This window comes from Sciurus carolinensis, chromosome 14 (assembly GCF_902686445.1).
Source record: "Sciurus carolinensis chromosome 14, mSciCar1.2, whole genome shotgun sequence".
Classification (NCBI taxonomy): domain Eukaryota; kingdom Metazoa; phylum Chordata; class Mammalia; order Rodentia; family Sciuridae; genus Sciurus; species Sciurus carolinensis.
The window spans coordinates 75605187-75622504 of record NC_062226.1 but is presented as its reverse complement, the minus strand read 5'-3'; the positions used below and the strand labels follow the sequence as shown (position 1 = coordinate 75622504).

The following is a 17318-nucleotide window of genomic DNA, read 5'->3' as shown; positions in this document are numbered from 1 at the left end:
TGAGCAACATCACTAACCTTTTTATTTATTTATTTTTGCAACAGTCTAAGTTGCTTAGAGCCCCACTAATTTGCTGAGGTTGACTTTGAACTTTCAATCCTCCTGTCTCCACATCTCAAGCCACTGGGATTACAGTCCTATGCTACCATGCCTGGTTGTCAGGAATGTTATTTGGAAAAAAAAATGATGAATGTGAAAAAATAAAATGACATATGTATACACACACACATATAAAACCTAATTTTTTGTTCATAGCTCTGTGAATGTCATTCACAATTTGTCCATTTTAGAGACCTGTTAAACAATCCACCTTAAAAAATTTACTATGAATGGAAGTTTAGAAGTCAGCAGCTTTGTGAAGGGGTAGCAATATGAGGTTTAGGGGGTCAAAATAATTTTCATTTAGAATAAGAGCCATGGAAATTTGCTGCTCAACCTTGCTATCAGCTATAACATTTCTCTTGGCACAGCCTCATGTTTTGAGATATCATTTGGTTCTGTAATTCTATGCTCCTTATTTATATTTGTCCTACTTCCTTCCATGTTCTTGTTTTACATATGATGTATTTAACACACTGCAAGGTGTAACAGCCATTCCAACAGAGTGAGACTGAAAAGTTAACCCAGTGTAAGCCAAGCATGGAGGAGCATGCCTGTAATTCCAGCTAGTCAGGAGACTGAGGCAGGAGGATCTCAAGTTCAAGGCCAGCCCCCATAATTTAGTGAGACCGTAAGCAACTTAGAAAGGCTCTGTTTCAAAATAAAATTAAAAAGGGCTGAGGATGTTGCTCAGTGGTTAAGCATCCTTGAATTCAATCGTTGGTACCAAAAGAAAAACAAAGTTAACCCAATGTTAATTTTGAATTGCCTACATTTACTATATACTTCATGATTTTACTTTTGCTGTTTTAGTTATATAAAATACAAAACAATCTATAAATTGTAAACAACAATCTATAAAACTAGATTTAATTGTATCTTATTCAAATATATGTGTGCATATGTTTGCATTCATGATAGGGAAAGGGAAAGAGAAGATAGATGTAGGCTTACATTTGCTATCTATGAAACTAAAAAGACATTAAGGCTAAGATTTTTTTTTCCTTTGAATAAGAAGATTGTATCGATAGCTGGTGATATTAATTGATTAGCTTGTAAAGATGATTAAAGTCTATCTCATTGATATTAATTTGGTTATTGTCTGATAACATGGCAAAAGAGGCAGAAAGAAAGAATTGAAAGTCACCGTTCCTTGCATGATTTTGTTGCAGCACACCCTTCTTTCAGGCTACAGAATAACTCTGATTGACATTGGATTGGTGATAGAATACCTCATTGGTGGAGCATATCGCAGCAGCTATACTAGAAAAAGTTTCAGAGCCCTCTACAACAACCTCTACAGGAAACACAAGGTAGCATAATTAAAGTGTCCCTAATGAAATTAAAAGTAATTAGAAATTGTAGTTTTAGAAAAATGGCTTGTCACATTCAGATGGTAATAGCTTCTAAAATGGATGTTGCATTTGTGGACCTTTGTTACCTTCTGTATGTACATACTGTGCACGGTACTGGCATGCTGGGGTGGGATGAACATAAAGATCAGGAGTTTAGAAACTTCTAGATGATACAGATTTATGAATAACTAGCTCTACTACAAAACAGAATGTAGTAAGTTCTACATTGAAATAGAAGTAATGTGATGAGATGGGACTGGTTAGAAAGAGAGAAATGGCCAGTTCTTTTCTTTCTGTTTTCTTTTCAAAAGATGGAAGTTAAAAGCCCAATAGGATTAGATCTATAAACTCTTTAGCCCACAGTCTGATGATGATAACCTTGGGATAAACACAGGGATTTTATTGGAAGATGCAACAAAATCTTTTTTAAAAATAGAAATAAACATTTTTATTTCTATCATAGTTTTGAAAATCTAAGAATAAAGATTTAGAGTTGTTATTTAGTGTAGATTAGCACAAAAAATATTGCTTGTTTCTTGAAATTTCCATTACAGACTGGAGGAACCCAACTCCTCTGAGAAGATAAGGGCAGCATTACAAGAGAGAGTTTGGCGACATTTATCTTGAGAGAAGAGCAGGAGCAGTGAGGGACTCAGCACCCAGAAATCAGGACTTGTTTCTGCAGTGACAAGGAGACCTTTGTCACTGGAGAACATGCGCCAGAAGGCTGCATGGGATGAGAGCGAAAAGGTGGTTGGGGTAGGATCACATAAAGAGCCTGGATTATCCAGCCACTTTGGCCCTTTATAGTAATGAGAAGTGAAAACTCAACTTGGCTTTAGGAATTGGAAAAAACATTACCACACAAAACAAATAGAACCCCCAAACTTACCCAGAAAATTCTGTTAAGATTTCAGAGGCATAGGGATATATTTAGGAGGTACCAGCTATTTCATAGAAAAAAATACATGTTGGTTGCCATGACGTTACCAATGGCAGATAAGAGGGCTGATTGTGGCCTGTAGTTTGTGTGTGTGTATGTGTGTTTATATATGTGTGTGTGTATATATGTATATATATATATTTTTTTTTAAAGAGGCACAGACAGAGATGCATTTAGGAAAGCAGAGACACACTCAAGGGAGAATGTGGGTGCTCTTAAGAGTGAGAAGCATGGGGATAAAGCAAGGAATACACATTCAGGGGAGAATGTAGGCCATCTCAAGAGCTAGAAGTAGCCTGTGTCCTGTATTTTTATGTCAGTCCTTTTAAATACACATCTTTGTGTTTTTGTTTCTTATTGACGAAAACTTGATGCTGATAGCAATGACCTATACGTTTTTTGGGGGCCCAGTCACTGAAATTGCAGTGGAGATACTGTATAACACTGGGAGGGATTTCATAACTTTCTAACTTCACCTTATCCTTGGAGCTGTTTGTGAATGGGAACTTTTTCTTATCAGAACTATAAATCTTTATTGCCTACTTTGAACTTGTTCCAAGGGTAGAACATCCATTGATTCTAATGGAATTTCCACATAGAGAAAGAATGCAGGTATACAGTGGGGAGCAAAAGAGTGTGTTCTCTAAGATGTTAGGAAGTAGCAGTGTGCTTGGTAAAAGGGAGATCATTAGAGTCTTTTGAGTAATTAAACTTAAGGGAGATGAATTGCTAATCATGGATGAGAAACACAACCATTAGATATTTGGTAGAACATTATATTTAGTTTTCATTATTGTCTATGTACAAAATATTGTTACCACTATAACCTTCTTTTTCCATTTTTGTTTTCTTAAAAAAAAAATAACAACATATGCCAGAGAACCACCAGTTTTGCTCAAAGCTTCTCCCAGCACCCTCTTCACCGAAGACGTTCCTTGGCAAATAGAAGCGAGTCTGCAGAAAACACCTTGCATTCGCAGTTCTTCAGAACTGCCCAGCCTTATAAATTCAAGGTATCACTCACTTGTTTTTAGAGTAGAAAATAAAATTATTCTCTCAGACTGAGACTGTTCTTCATTGAATGTTGGAGAAAGCAAGGTGCAAATAGAGGAACCATTTACAAGTGCCATAAACAGATGGTGAACTCATAAAGCATAACACAGCTGTCCTCTGACAATCATGAGCAAAGGCCTAGGTCACAGCACTGGCAACCAAGTGAATGTCTGGGCTTGCACTTCGGTTTCTCTTCCTTGTTCCTACCTCTGCCATGCCCAGACGGTGACTCAGGCTGGCAGTCTATGCCATAGTATTAAAAATTTATAATCATTGCCCAACACCACATCCTTGTCTTTTTTACCCCAGGGCTAGCTGGATGAGGACTGCTTCCTTCTCCTTCAGTGCTCTCAAACTGCCTTTTCGTATCTTCCTTTTTCCCTTCTGAGGCTTTCTTGAAATTAATTTTAGCCTGATGTTACACTATAACCATGATAATTGCATGTGTGTGTGTGTGTGTGTGTGTGTGTGTGTGTGTGTGCCCACACGTACACAACAGCCTTAATATTTCCCTTTGCTTCTTACTTCCTTAATCCCGTTTTCCTCTGGGGATAATGATTTTGCTTAGGCATTTGCATGGAAATATTTGCCATGTTGGGAGAAAGATTTGCTTTCCAAGACTCCTGGGATGAAAAGATATTTGGTTATCCTTGACCATCGTTAATGAATACAGATTCCCTTTACTGTATTTAAGTAATTTAAGAGATTATAATTCTTTGCTATGGTCCCTAATAATGTTTCCCTTTACTTATGGAAAGAGAAAAGAGATTATAATTCTTTGCTATGGTCCCTAATAATGTTTCCCTTTACTTATGGAAAGAGAAAAGAGATTATAATTCTTTGCTATGGTCCCTAATAATGTTTAAAATAGTGCTGAGCACTATTTTAAATTTGGGAGGCAGATGGCTAGGGACATATATGAAGATGACTCAGAAATGGTCCCATCTTTTTCCAAGTAATACGGTAGTACAGTATGAGGGACAATGAAATAAAGACATACAAAGTGACATCTGAGTGGCATCTGAGATGAGCTATGAAGAGTGACCTCACCAGGGAGAGAATACTATTTCATTATTATCTATTATTATCTATAGAGAAATATAATTAGAATAGAGGGAATAAAAAAACCAATCTCTTTTGTTGCATGTTTGGAACACTAGTGGCAGCCATCTAAGGGGAAAATAATTAATCTATTTGACAAAGCGAGGTTAGAGATTTAAAATAATATTCATATTTACAATATGTTATTTCAACACACTTACTTGAGAAATCAAAAGTTGTCATATAGTTACTGGGTATAGCCCAAAGTAGTTATACCATGTGAATTTAAAGTATCTCAACTTAGTTATTCTGGATACCTTAAATACAATGAGAATAGATCACCATAGAATGTTTAAATTTTTCTTGCTGGTTTATAAAATCCTATCAATATTCCATGACTTTTTATAAGTGATTTAAAAAATATCTCTAAGATACTTTCTGTATTATATTAGGTAAAACATCGTCCTAGTATTTGGAAATGCAATCCTGTTTTGCTTTCCAACAGGAAAAGTCTGGAGTCCCTCATAAATCAAGGAAGAAGTCAAAAGAAAGACAAAACCTATCAGATGACCCTGAGTCTACTGGCTTTACTTATCCCTACAATGACCTGCTGGTTTGGGCTGTGCTCATGAAAAGGCAGAAGATGGCCATGTTTTTCTGGCAGCACGGAGAGGAAGCCACAGTTAAGGCAGTGATTGCTTGTATACTCTACCGAGCAATGGCCCATGAAGCTAAGGAGAGCAACATGGTGGACGATGCCTCAGAAGAGTTGAAAAATTACTCAAAGTAGGAGTTATCTCTTCACTTCATACTAAACACGGACAGTTCTTAGAATGGTTAGACACTTTCATCTCCCTCACCTTAGAACTCGTAAGACAAACAGATTTAGTGTCATGTGTATTAGTCAGGGTACTACAGAGAGGCAGAACCAGCAGGATATGTAGGTAGATACATGAGAGGGGATTTATTAGAGAATTGTTTCATGTGATTATGGTGGCTGAGAAGTTCCAGAACAGGTTATCCATAGGCTGGAGACCCATGGATGCAGGTAGCATAACTCAGTTCAAGTTCAAAGCCTTCAGAACCAGGGAAGCCACTGGCAGTACTCTGAGTTCCAGGTTGAAAGTCTGTGAAACTGGGGAGGGTTCCCCATCCCATGTAAGTCCTGGATCTCAAAGGCTGGAAGGCCTGGACTTCTGTTGTCCAAGGCAGGAGACAGGCTTGTCCCAGGCCTCAGGGAAAGAGACCTACTTGCTTTCTGTATTTGTCCTCCCGGGCAGATTGGGTAGTGCCCACCAACAATGAGGATGGATCTCCCTCATCCATTCAGACTAATATATTGAGCTCCTCTGGAAACACTCTCACAGACACACTAAATACTGCTTTATCGGTTTTCTATGGAGGATGGATCTCCCTCATCCATTCAGACTAACATATTGAGCTCCTCTGGAAACTCTCACAGACACCCTAAATACTGCTTTATCGGTTTTCTAGGTATTCCTTAATCCTGATATGTTGACACCTAACATTAACCATCATATGGTACATTTCATGGATTCGCCTGTTTAAGGGTCTGCAGGGATTTTAAGGATCTTTGTGGGATATAGGAAAGAGAAGAGAACTTCAGATCAGGAGAGCTAGGTCCTAAGTCCAGCTGTATACTAACTGGACAAGTCACTTGACCATATTTCTAGGCTTTAGCTTTCCATCTATAGTTAATGATTTTGAAATGAATGATGTTGAAAATCCCTCCCAAATCTCAAACCCTTTGATGTTAAGTTAAATTAAGACTTGTTTGTAACCTTAAGTATCTCTCAGGTTGGGAAAACAAATAAATGCATTGTGTTAAAAAAACAACAACAGAGAGTAATGGTAGAAGATAGCAAAGTTAGGAATGTTTTTGATGTTTTGATTACTGAAGTGTTGTGGTATTAAGAAGGGAAGCCTAAAGATAATGGGAACTAATTTATAATTATGATTTAAAATTCCAGAGGATGACAGTCTTTTTCAGAGAAAACATCTTCCTGGAGAATTTTTTGATGATGTCTATAGGTCTAGCTTTTAAAGTCATCTAGGTATTTTTTAAAATATAAAAAAGAAAGAAAGAAGAAAAGTGGTTCCACAACATTCCTTAGATGCTATTTCAGTTTTGAAGAGTATTTTCTGTCAAGCAGTTCCCTATTAGGTCTTATCAGGAGTCCCAAACCAAGCAGTCTGTAGCTGTTGCATGGTATGTACTGGTTCCTCCCTGCAAATAATTCAGGTGTAAACTAAATTCCATTTTGCTACTGTGTGAACTCCTGAGTTTTGTTCCTTCATGAAAAGGAGAACAATCTCTTTCCTTCCTAAGCAGCCATCCCTTTAATTTTTGTAGACTGAGATTTTTAATGTTTCTTAAAAAAAGCCTAATTGACCGGTGCTTTTCGAGTCTCATATTCAATCTTTCAGAACATTTCTGGAGCTCTCACCTGTCTTTGTGTTCTCTCTTCACCACCGTGTCCTTACAGGCAGTTTGGCCAACTGGCCCTGGATGTGCTGGAGAAGGCCTTCAAGCAGAACGAGCGAATGGCCATGAAGCTGCTGACCTATGAACTCAAGAACTGGAGCAATTCTACCTGCCTGAAACTGGCCGTGTCTGGAGGGCTGTGTCCCTTTGTTTCACATTCCTGTACCCAAATGCTGCTGACAGACATGTGGATGGGGCGCCTGAAAATGAGGAAAAACTCTTGGCTGAAGGTACATTGACTTGCCAGAGTTCAGTGTTGGTTCAGTGTGAAGGTCCCTATTCTCCAGCTCCATTATTTCACTTGTTCCTGAAAGATACCCAGAGGAGAATCAGTTAATATCTTCTCACAGAAAGGCATCTTTTCCCAGGGGCATCTCCAAAAACTACTTTGTTTGCCATTGCCACAGTTATTTTTCAAAAATGGGGGGATTGTACCTCTCCGGTACAAAGACAAACCATGTGAAGGAGGGGAGAAGTTAAGCAGATAGAAACCTGCAAGATGTTCTTATTACATGGCACTGCCTGAGAGAATCCTGACAGAAGTAAAGGAGACTTTTCAGGGAAATTTTTCTTAGTTTAAGAATATTAACAGAGGCTGGGGGTGTAGCTCATTGGTGGAGTATACACTCAGCATGCATGAGACCCCGAGTTTAATCCCAATGCCAAAACAACAACAAAACAATACAAAACAAGAAGCAAAACAAAACACTCATAGTAAGCTAAATAAAACTAGCAGTATCTGTGGTAATTCTCATCCGATGTGCTGTTTTAGGGCACATTGGCTGTTTCGTAAAGCTGCCCTCAAACTTGTTTCTCACCACTAACCATCTCCAAATTCTTTGCTCCTCCCTCATCTTAAATTACCAAGAGTAGAGTTAATTAACTGATAAGGACATTTAACCTTTGACATGGAACCTAAGCTTACAGTTTTAGGTTGTGGTTAACCTCAAGAATGTGCTTCTAAAACTGAATAGAAGGAGATAAAACATGAATATTAAGAGCTACATAAGACTGCACATACACACACACACACACACACACACACACACATAAAGAATTTGACCTGTATTTATTTATTTTCTATGTGGTGCTGAGGATCAAACTTAGTGCTGCACCCGTGCTAGGCACCATGGAACTCTTCCCCTAATACCAGAGAGTCTTACAGTAAATCATACTAATACAAAACAATGAAAGTTCATTTCAGCAGGGGCTGGGAATGTAGCTCAGTGATAGAGTACTTGTTTAGCATGTGTGAGGCCCTGGATTCCATCCCAGCACTGCAAAAGAAAAAAAATCATTTCAGCATGATAAAAAAATGAATGTTGGCAAGAATATGACTTCAGTTTATTTAATCATGGACAGGTTTAATTTTATTTTTGGTCACTAAATCCTAGGCTTAATTTCACTGAGTCTTAATTTTAGCTTAAAACAGGGAGTAGGATTTAGCGAGTTGATTTTTAGAGCATTTAGTAAGTCTCTTAAATGCTTTACCTGGAAGGCCATATAAGTTGGACATAAAAATTCTTGTTCTTTTTTTTTTTTTTTTTTTTTGTGGTGCTGGGGATGGAACCCAGGACCTTGTGCATGCTAGGTAAGTGTTCTACTACTGACCCACATCCTCAGCCCTTTCCGTTTTGTTTTGAGACAATGTCTCATTAAGTTGCCTAGGCTGACCTTGAATTTGAAATCCTTCTGTCTCAGTCTCCTAAGTAGTTGAGATTACAGGCATGCACAGGCACACAGTTTAAAAATAATTGGGAAATAATTTTAAAAAATTGAAATAATTAAAAAAATGAAAAAACTATTAATTAATAAATGATAGCAATATAATGAAAGAATTGAGGATGTCAGTTTCTGTACCTTCCTTGGGTCTTACTGGCAGACAAAGTATTTGTGTAGGATGGGAGATAGATCTGACCTGGTATTTTTATATTCTTAATTTTTATAATATGAATAAATTTTAATGTTTTGTATGGTAATACATACTTAACAGATTAAAAAAATTATTAAAGCAATGTACTCATTGAAAAATAATACTTCTCACTGCCCTGCCCAGCTTCTCCTGGCATAGTATACTATTTAGTATGGTATACTACATATTTCTAAACTTTAGAATGCATATATGTCTATGAATGTACATTTAAAGTTAAATTTTTTTTTTTTTTTACAAAAATTGGATCAGTGCATTCACTGTTCTACGATTTGGGTTGTTTTGTCACTTAACAATATTGCCTGGATAACTTTTCAACATTGCATTTGTCTTTCAGTGATTGTGTATTATTTCACTTTTAGGTTGTTCCACACTGGCTGTAAATGTACAGATGAACATTTAGCTTGTCATAAGTTTCGTGCTTTTGCAAATAACCCTACAGTGAACATCCTTATCAACATATGCTTGTACTCTTGAGTATTTCCAAGGGAGACACTTGTAGAAATGAAATTGCTGAGTCAAAAAATATGAATAGAATAGAGATATAAATTGAATTGGGAATGAACCTGATATTTTATAGGCAATTAAATTCTTAGTTTTGTTATCTGAATACTACATGCATCTTGTGTATCCCTTCCTACTTATTTTATTTGTTTTCTTTGGCAGATCATCATAAGCATTCTTTTACCACCCACCATTTTGACGCTGGAATTTAAAAGCAAAGCTGAGATGTCGCATGTTCCCCAGTCCCAGGACTTCCAGTTTACGTGGTATTATGGTGAACAGAACCCCATCAGTAGCAAAGAAAGTGCTTGTATGGTTAGTGCGATATAGTAAATTTAGCTTTTATGGTGTTGACTGTACATAAATATATATACCCACAATGTTTATTTATATAGTAATTTGGTAAACAAAATTTCTGTTGCCAGTGATGTGCCCTAGGGTTATACATTATTCCAAAATGTCACTGACTCATTAGTCAAGCATGTGTTTCTCTTCTGCCTAATCTTAATTTATTATATTATGGTCAAGTATAACATGTATGGGGGTTGGGGAGATAGCTCAGTCGGTAGAGTGCTTGCCTTGCATACACGAGGCCCTGGGTTCGATCCCCAACACCGCAAAAAACAAAACAAAACAAAACAAAAAAACAAAAAAAAAGCATAACCTGTATGAAAAGCCTAATTAACAATGGAGTATTTAGCAAAATACTCCTTTTATAATTTGAAGTCAAAAATCAAGGAATTTATATACTTAACACGTGTCTAAATTTTCATTTTCCTTTGTAGCTAATATAATAAATTTATTCAGTATGCTGGGCATGGTGGCACACGCCTGTGATCCAGTTGCTCAGGAGTCTGAGACAGAAGGATTGAGAGTTCAAAGTCAACCTCAGCAAAAGGGAGGTGCTAAACAACTCAGTGAGACCCTGTATCTAAATAGGGCTGGGGATGTGGCTCAGTGGTGGAGTGCCCCTGAGTTCAATCCTCGGTACCAAAAAAAAAAAAAAAAAAAAAAAGAAAACCACGATTCTAAAGCAACAATGAGGAATGCCTCATGTCCCTAAAATCCTTGTTTCTAAAGATGTGTATTTAGAACTTGTGCCAATCTTCACAGTTCCATTCCACATATCTTTCCATATGTTACATCCAGGAACTGAGGAGAGTTGTGAGTTCCACATGTGTAGTCTGTCTGGGGAACTGGAACTTCTTTGGCCACAACCCCTCTTAACTGCAGATTTTCCAGCATGCTCTGATATGTTCTTTACTTACAATGCTTCCACTTGAGTCATTTCTTATAAAATTGTCATTTACTGTGAGGTGGAGTAAACCTCTTCTTAGGTACTTAAACTTGAAGGAAGTATCTTTAGAATCCTATCTGGTGTACTTTTGCATTTATGATGTATTTATTAGAATATTTAAAAGTTCATTCAGTAAATGCTACCTGAAAATTAATTGTAATTAGTGTTTATGATCAGCATCTTCTGTGTTTGGTTGAGTATCCATTCTGATTGGTTAATGCCTCTGCCAGATTGGTTGTTAACTATTTTAACCATTGCTATCATTTGTGTGTTCCTCTCACTTCCTTCCCACTTCCCTTCTTCTCTCTCTTCCTCTTCCCCTATTTCCTCCCTCCCTCCTTTCCTTCCTTCCCATTAATTCTATCCAGAGTTCTTAGAATCTAAGAGACCAGGTACATTTCAACCTCTGAAGAATATGTGAGAAGTCATCTCTCACAACCCTGAGCTAGTCAAAGTCATCACATTTGTGATTGTACCAGCCAGATGATACCTTTATTAAGTTTGGAATATTTCAAAAAAAATTTAACATGAGAATAAATGCGGTTTTGACTTCACTACTTTAGAAACAGAATACTGCCAAGCACACCTGTAATCCCAGTGGCTCAGGAGCCTGAGCAGGAGGATAGCAAGTTCAAAGCCAGCCTCAGCAACTTAGCAAGGACCTAAGCAACTTGGGGAGATCCTGTCTCAAGATAAAAAATAGAAAGAGCTGGGGATGTGTCTCGGTGGTAATGCACCCCTGGGTTCAATCCCCAGTACCAATAAATAAATAAATAAATAAATAAATAAATAAATAAAAATACCATCCTCATACAGAAGTATTCAGTTTGGCTTTATGCCTATTTAATTGTTTACATTAAGTTTAATTCAGTTATTGAAGCCAACAATGAAGAGAGCAATTTTTCTTTCATCTATATATCTACAAAGCAATATGGAATTCTGTTGGCAGTTACTTACAGGTTGTAGCAAATAGTACTTTGCAAGTGGATATAACTTCACTTTTGACTCTCAGATTTCATAGGATGAACTTGAAAACACTTAAGGCATCATAGGTAGCTAGAGCATTCCACTAAACAGTCATCATTAAAGGGAAGACTTAGAATTACTCTGTTGAATAGGAATTAAGTGTACTCTCAACATTAAAAAATACTGTTAATTTCACAATTTCCTGAAAAATTGCATTTTGGTAATATAGTAGTCCTCTTTTGGCAATTGCTTACCAAGTTGGTTTGAATTTGACCACATCAATTTATTGTCAATGAATATTTAATGGCCACCTTCCAAATGCCAGACAAGATAGAAGGTTCTGATGGACATTGCCATTAATTGAAGCAGATGTGGCCTCTGCCCCTTTGGATTTATCATAAGACAGAAAGTCCATGATGCCTCACCATTATTAAATTTAAATAATTTATTTAAAATGTGTTTCATACATGTGTATTATAAATGACTTACAGGAACAAGTTTTCTTTAATCTTTTGAATTTTACTTATGCAACAATTATTGATTAACTGACTAGGTTTTAGAATTTTGCTGTGTAAGGGTGAGAGCAACACTTTTTTGGGATATATAAGATTTCATAACCCTAATCAGTCAATATGATGGATTAATTGAGGAATATAATTTGCATTATGTATTGTGGGAGAAAACTGGAGGCAGGCAAAATATAGAAGCTCTTTTAGAGTGCCTTTATAGTAATAAATATAATTATAATGAGAATATGCTGGTAATAGAAGAAGGAAAGCCATTATTCTTGTGCTGAAACTGTATAGAATCAAATACCGCATTTGCTTTGTGAGGCTTTATTAATCTCCTCATTGAAATTTGAATGGGCAAAATGACTGCCCAGAGAAATATAAGTTTTCCTAGTTGCCAGTCTCTAAAAAGCAGGAATTTGGTTGGCATGGACTGCCTTAGGAATGAATTACAGGAAGAGGTAGAGTGGTTTTACCAGTGGAAGATGATTCTTCTCAAGTAGGGGCCAGTTGGTGAGGGTTAGAGGTTGGTGATAGCTTTGTGATGGATGTGGTGTTTGAGTTGAGACTGGAGGATGTGGAAAGGGAAAAGAGCATTTCAGTGGAAAGGAAGACAACAGGAAGGGACACGGAGGCAGGAAATAATCAGGCACTGACAAAGTTTACAAATGTCATTGTTTGTTATGGAGGATATGGGTCAACAGGGAAGATCTGTAGGCATGGCTAGAACAGTAGGTTGAGATTAGATTGTGGAGACTCTTGTATGCCCTGTGAAGTAAAGAGTTGTATCTTTGTTATACATGTTGTAATTATGCATGATAGTGGCATTCATTGTGCATATTCATACATGCACATAAAATGATTTGGTCACTCTGATTCCCCAGTACTTTCCCTTTCCCTCTGCTCTATCCTCCTCCCTGATCTCCTTGCTCTACTCTGTGAATTCCATTTTAATCATTGGAGAACCAGTGAATGTGTATGACCAGTAGGAAAATTATGCTGCCTCCAGTGCATAGGATGCTTTAGCATGAAGATAGGCTGAAGGCAAGGAGGGCCTGGGTCAGGAGAACACTCTGGTGAGAAGTAATAAGAGCAGGCTGGGGAGATAGCTCAGTTGGTAGAGTGTTTGCCTTGCAAGCACAAGGCCCTGGGTTCAAATCACCAGCAACGCAAAAAAAAAAAAAAGAAGTAATAAGAGCATTAGCCAGGGTCAATAGCAATAGACTTGGAGAGGAAATGACAGATTTTAATGAAGAGTCAGTTGAACATGGGGAATGGGTGAAAGGGAGATGGCAAAAGTGATTGAGAGTTGGTGGGTACACAAGACCATCTTAAAAGGGACACGGAATGAATGAAATGGAGCAGGTTTGGAAGGGGAGAGATGAACTCAATCTTAGGTTGACAAGCAACAATTGAAAAAAATTAAACAAGTTAAATAATCTACCAGCCTCAGAGTTGATTGTTATGGCTGTAATTTTATGTTGTTGCTGGTATCAGAAAGAAAGAGAGTGAAGGAGAGGAACAGAGGGAAGGAGGGCAGCAGAGAGACAGAGAGAGAGAGAGAGAGAGAGAAAGAGAGAGAGAGAGACAGAGAGACAGAGAGATTTGAATGGAATGAAAGTTAACTAAGCAAAATACTTTTGTCTTTGCCTTCTTCTAAAGAAAAAACAAAAGTCATGAACCTGAATTTATATTCCCAGATTGTCTTTATGATGACATTTGTTTTTGACAATTCAGAGATAGGCTCAATGGACTATATACTTTATAGTCCATTCCAAATTGTCAACAGTAATTCAGGCCTAATGAAACACTTGTAGAAAAAATAAGAAAAGTCATTGGATAGAAAGGTCATTACTTAAACTGATTTCTGGGGTCTTTCTGAGGTGGTATTGCTGTCATTAAAATCTCAGTCAATGATGACTTTACTAATTGGTTTTCAGCCATTTTAACTCGAGGCTTGTTCTAGCCTGTTAGTAACTGGGTCAGTTCCCACATCTCTGAGTCACAACCTCAATTCCACTACACAAAGTAAAGGAAGTGGAACAATCAAACAGGCACTAAAGATAACCCATCTGGATGCCCAAGGCCTTGAAAATTGCATTTCTGCTGTTATATAAACAATTCAAACAAAATTTGATTCATTTCTGGGCTTGAAAAATCTTGCTAACCTTGCGGGTTAGACCTACAGAAGGAACTTCTGTGACTAGGTTGAAGGAATGGGTTTGGGTGAGAAGTAGCGGAGAATATTCCTTTCTTTTTAATATTACTTTAAAATCATGAAATGAATGCACTTTCAAGTGAAAATTAAAGTCCTATAGAAATAAAGTAGGGTACAGCTCTCTGGCTTCTCTTACTACCTCTGTGTTCTCCTTCATAAATCACAGGTGTTTGTTTTCATTTCATTTATCATGTTTCCTTTTTCAAAAGCCTGATCTCTGTGGGCATGGGTGTGGTCTCACTCAGGTGACCCTGTTCTGCCACACAGGATCTCATGCTCATCACCTGCAAGGGTTACTGCCTTTGGACTGACATATAACTTTTAAGAAGCTGATAAGGTTTAATTCTTTTCCTAAAATATATGCACATACAACACCAATACCTGCATATAGTTGCAGAGTGTCCCAGGAACTCCTGAGCAGGCAGTAATCGTGAACTCCAGGCTAAGAACTCCTCAACTATAAACACATGAAAAGCTGGCAGAGGTCAGAATCCTAAATGAACACTGTGGCTGACTTCCCATGACCTGGAGAGGAGGCGTTATTGATTCATGTCCATTTTGTCCTTTTGTATTAAGGAAGTAAATGTAACATGTTATTGCTTTCACAGGGATCTTATGAATATAATTAAGTTCCAAAATTACTGCTAAAGGAGATTAATCAGAACAGGAACAGGGACCACTTTTAAATTCTTAGAATTATTCTTACTTTGGGTTTGATTACTAGATATTCAGCTTGCATTTTAGAAATATTCTATGTCCCTTACCTGGTCAAAGATTTATGCAATATATGCGGTTTTCTCTCCCTTTAAGGCTAAGACTATAATTTGGAGGGTGGGTGCCCCATTCATTTGCAATATATCATTTGTGATGTTGTGGATGTCCATACCTGTCAATATTTGAGTTAAGCTGCTTATAAAAATGATTTATTATTATTATTATTATTATTATTAATTTTCAGAGGGAGTGAGAGAAGAATGGAGGAACTTTAGATTATGTAGAAGGAAATGAGAGGGAGGGGGTTATGAAAGATGGTGGAATGAGACAGACATCATTACCCTATGTATACGTATGATTGCGCGAATGGTATGAATCTACATTGTGTACAACCATAGAAATGAAATAATGTACCCCATTTGTGTACAATGAATCAAAATACAGTCTGTAAAAAATAAAAAAAAATAATAAAAAATAATAATAACTTTTGGTGGAAGTGCTGAGGGTTGAACTCAAGGTCTCATAGAAGCAAAGACTGAGCTCTGCCACTGAACTACACCCTGAAAATTGTTTATTTATTTTACAGAAAGACTGTGATTTGGAGAGGGGCCCTGATGAGAAAGTGGATGAAAATCAGCACTTCGATTTAACAAATGGGCCCAGAAGCCTTCCTTGGACTAGGAAAGTCTATGAGTTCTACAGCGCTCCCATTGTGAAATTTTGGTTTTACACGGTTGGTCTCGCTACAGCAATATAAGTAGTATTAATGACATTAGGAGTTCATGAAATTAACGCTGACATTTCTGATTTTCTGACTTGGGATTTAAAAAAAGGTAGAAATGCAGGGAAAGAAGGGAGAGGCTGGACAAAGGAGATAGCAAAGAGGACTGGAGCAGGGTCAGGGAAGCCGGAGTGGAGTTTGGGAATTTGAGAACCCACATATTCTTCTCTCTTAGAAAACTGAGAGCATAAGACAGAACTCAGCATTTGGAGTTTTGGGAAACAATAAGATTAACAGCAGTCTGTAGAATTAAGTGGATTCTTTTCCCATGTGGGACAAGAAAAATCAGCAGTTGAATCAAGTTTTTCTTTGAAGGAATGCTATCAATATTAGTAATAATTCTTTGTCTGAAATAGACAAAAATGCTAGTGTTTGTTTTTGTCGTCAGTAGCATGGGATGATAAATGTAGGAAGGATAATAAAAAGTTTAGAATCTGAATTGTGTCTTCAAATATTGACTTTATGTTGGGTAGTAGAGATTCAGAGCAAGTATGAACTGTACTTTAAATGCACTCAATGCTTTTCACACTTTTAGTAGCATTTACTTTTTTAATGCTTAGTTATACTTAAAATGTTCATGGCCAATGTTTTGTATTCCTAAAACATTTGAAGTATAATTATTAAAGGATATTTATCTAAATGTGTCATATTTCACAATACGTACTTGGCCAACCACACATTTCATATACTTATTGAATAAATGTGTAACTCTGATGTTTATCTGTTTCTACAAAATCAAATCTCACTTCAAAGGATATGGTTTCACCAATTTTATTAATATGCAACAAACTATTTGAGAAACTGAGTTCTTTTTGTTTTTGTTTTTGTTTTTTTTTGTACCAGAGAGTGAACCAAGGGGCACTTTACCACCAAACCACATCCCCATCCCCTTTTAGGTTTAGAGTTAGGCTAAGGAGAGCGGTAAGAATGAAGGAAAGAAGGACTGTATAAAGGGAAAAGGGTGGGAGGGGTGGGGGGAAGGGAAAAAAAAGAAACATCATTACCCTATGTAAACGTAAAAAAATAAATAAAAAAAATAAATAAATAAAATACAGTGTTAAAAAAAATATATATATATATATTTTATTTTGATACAGGGTCTTGCTTAGGGTCTTGCTAAATTGCTTAGGCTGGTTTTGAACTTGATTCTCTTGTCTTGGCCTCCCGAGCCACTGGGATTACAGGCATGGGCCGCCTCGACAGGCACTTGAGAGTATTTTAACCATAATCACATTATTGAGAAAGGAGTTAATCCCCAAAGACTCTAAATATTTGCGTGTTTCTTTCCTTAGAAATTTCCAGCCTTGGGAGCTTTTAGAGAGTGGAGGAAAGCTGAGCAGATCACAGCCTTCCAGAACTGCCCACCATAACAGATGGTGCCAGCAGTGTGCTCCATTGTTGT

At 37.2% G+C, this 17318-nt stretch overlaps 1 protein-coding gene across 6 annotated transcripts in view; it reads left to right on the top strand.

Moving 5' to 3' along the window:
- Nucleotides 1-17318, top strand: part of Trpm6 (transient receptor potential cation channel subfamily M member 6) — a 150298-nt gene that overhangs the window by 58663 nt on the left and 74317 nt on the right. For all 6 annotated transcript variants that reach the window (XR_007105008.1, XR_007105006.1, XR_007105007.1 and 3 more), the window contains exons 14-19: nucleotides 1272-1412; nucleotides 3276-3410; nucleotides 4997-5277; nucleotides 6999-7227; nucleotides 9594-9746; nucleotides 15722-15868. Coding sequence is in view for 3 of the 6 variants with exons in the window: in XM_047525125.1 (XP_047381081.1) it covers nucleotides 1272-1412; nucleotides 3276-3410; nucleotides 4997-5277; nucleotides 6999-7227; nucleotides 9594-9746; nucleotides 15722-15868 (1086 nt within the window). In the remaining 3 variants the exon portion in view is untranslated. The remainder of the gene's footprint in view (nucleotides 1-1271; nucleotides 1413-3275; nucleotides 3411-4996; nucleotides 5278-6998; nucleotides 7228-9593; nucleotides 9747-15721; nucleotides 15869-17318) is intronic.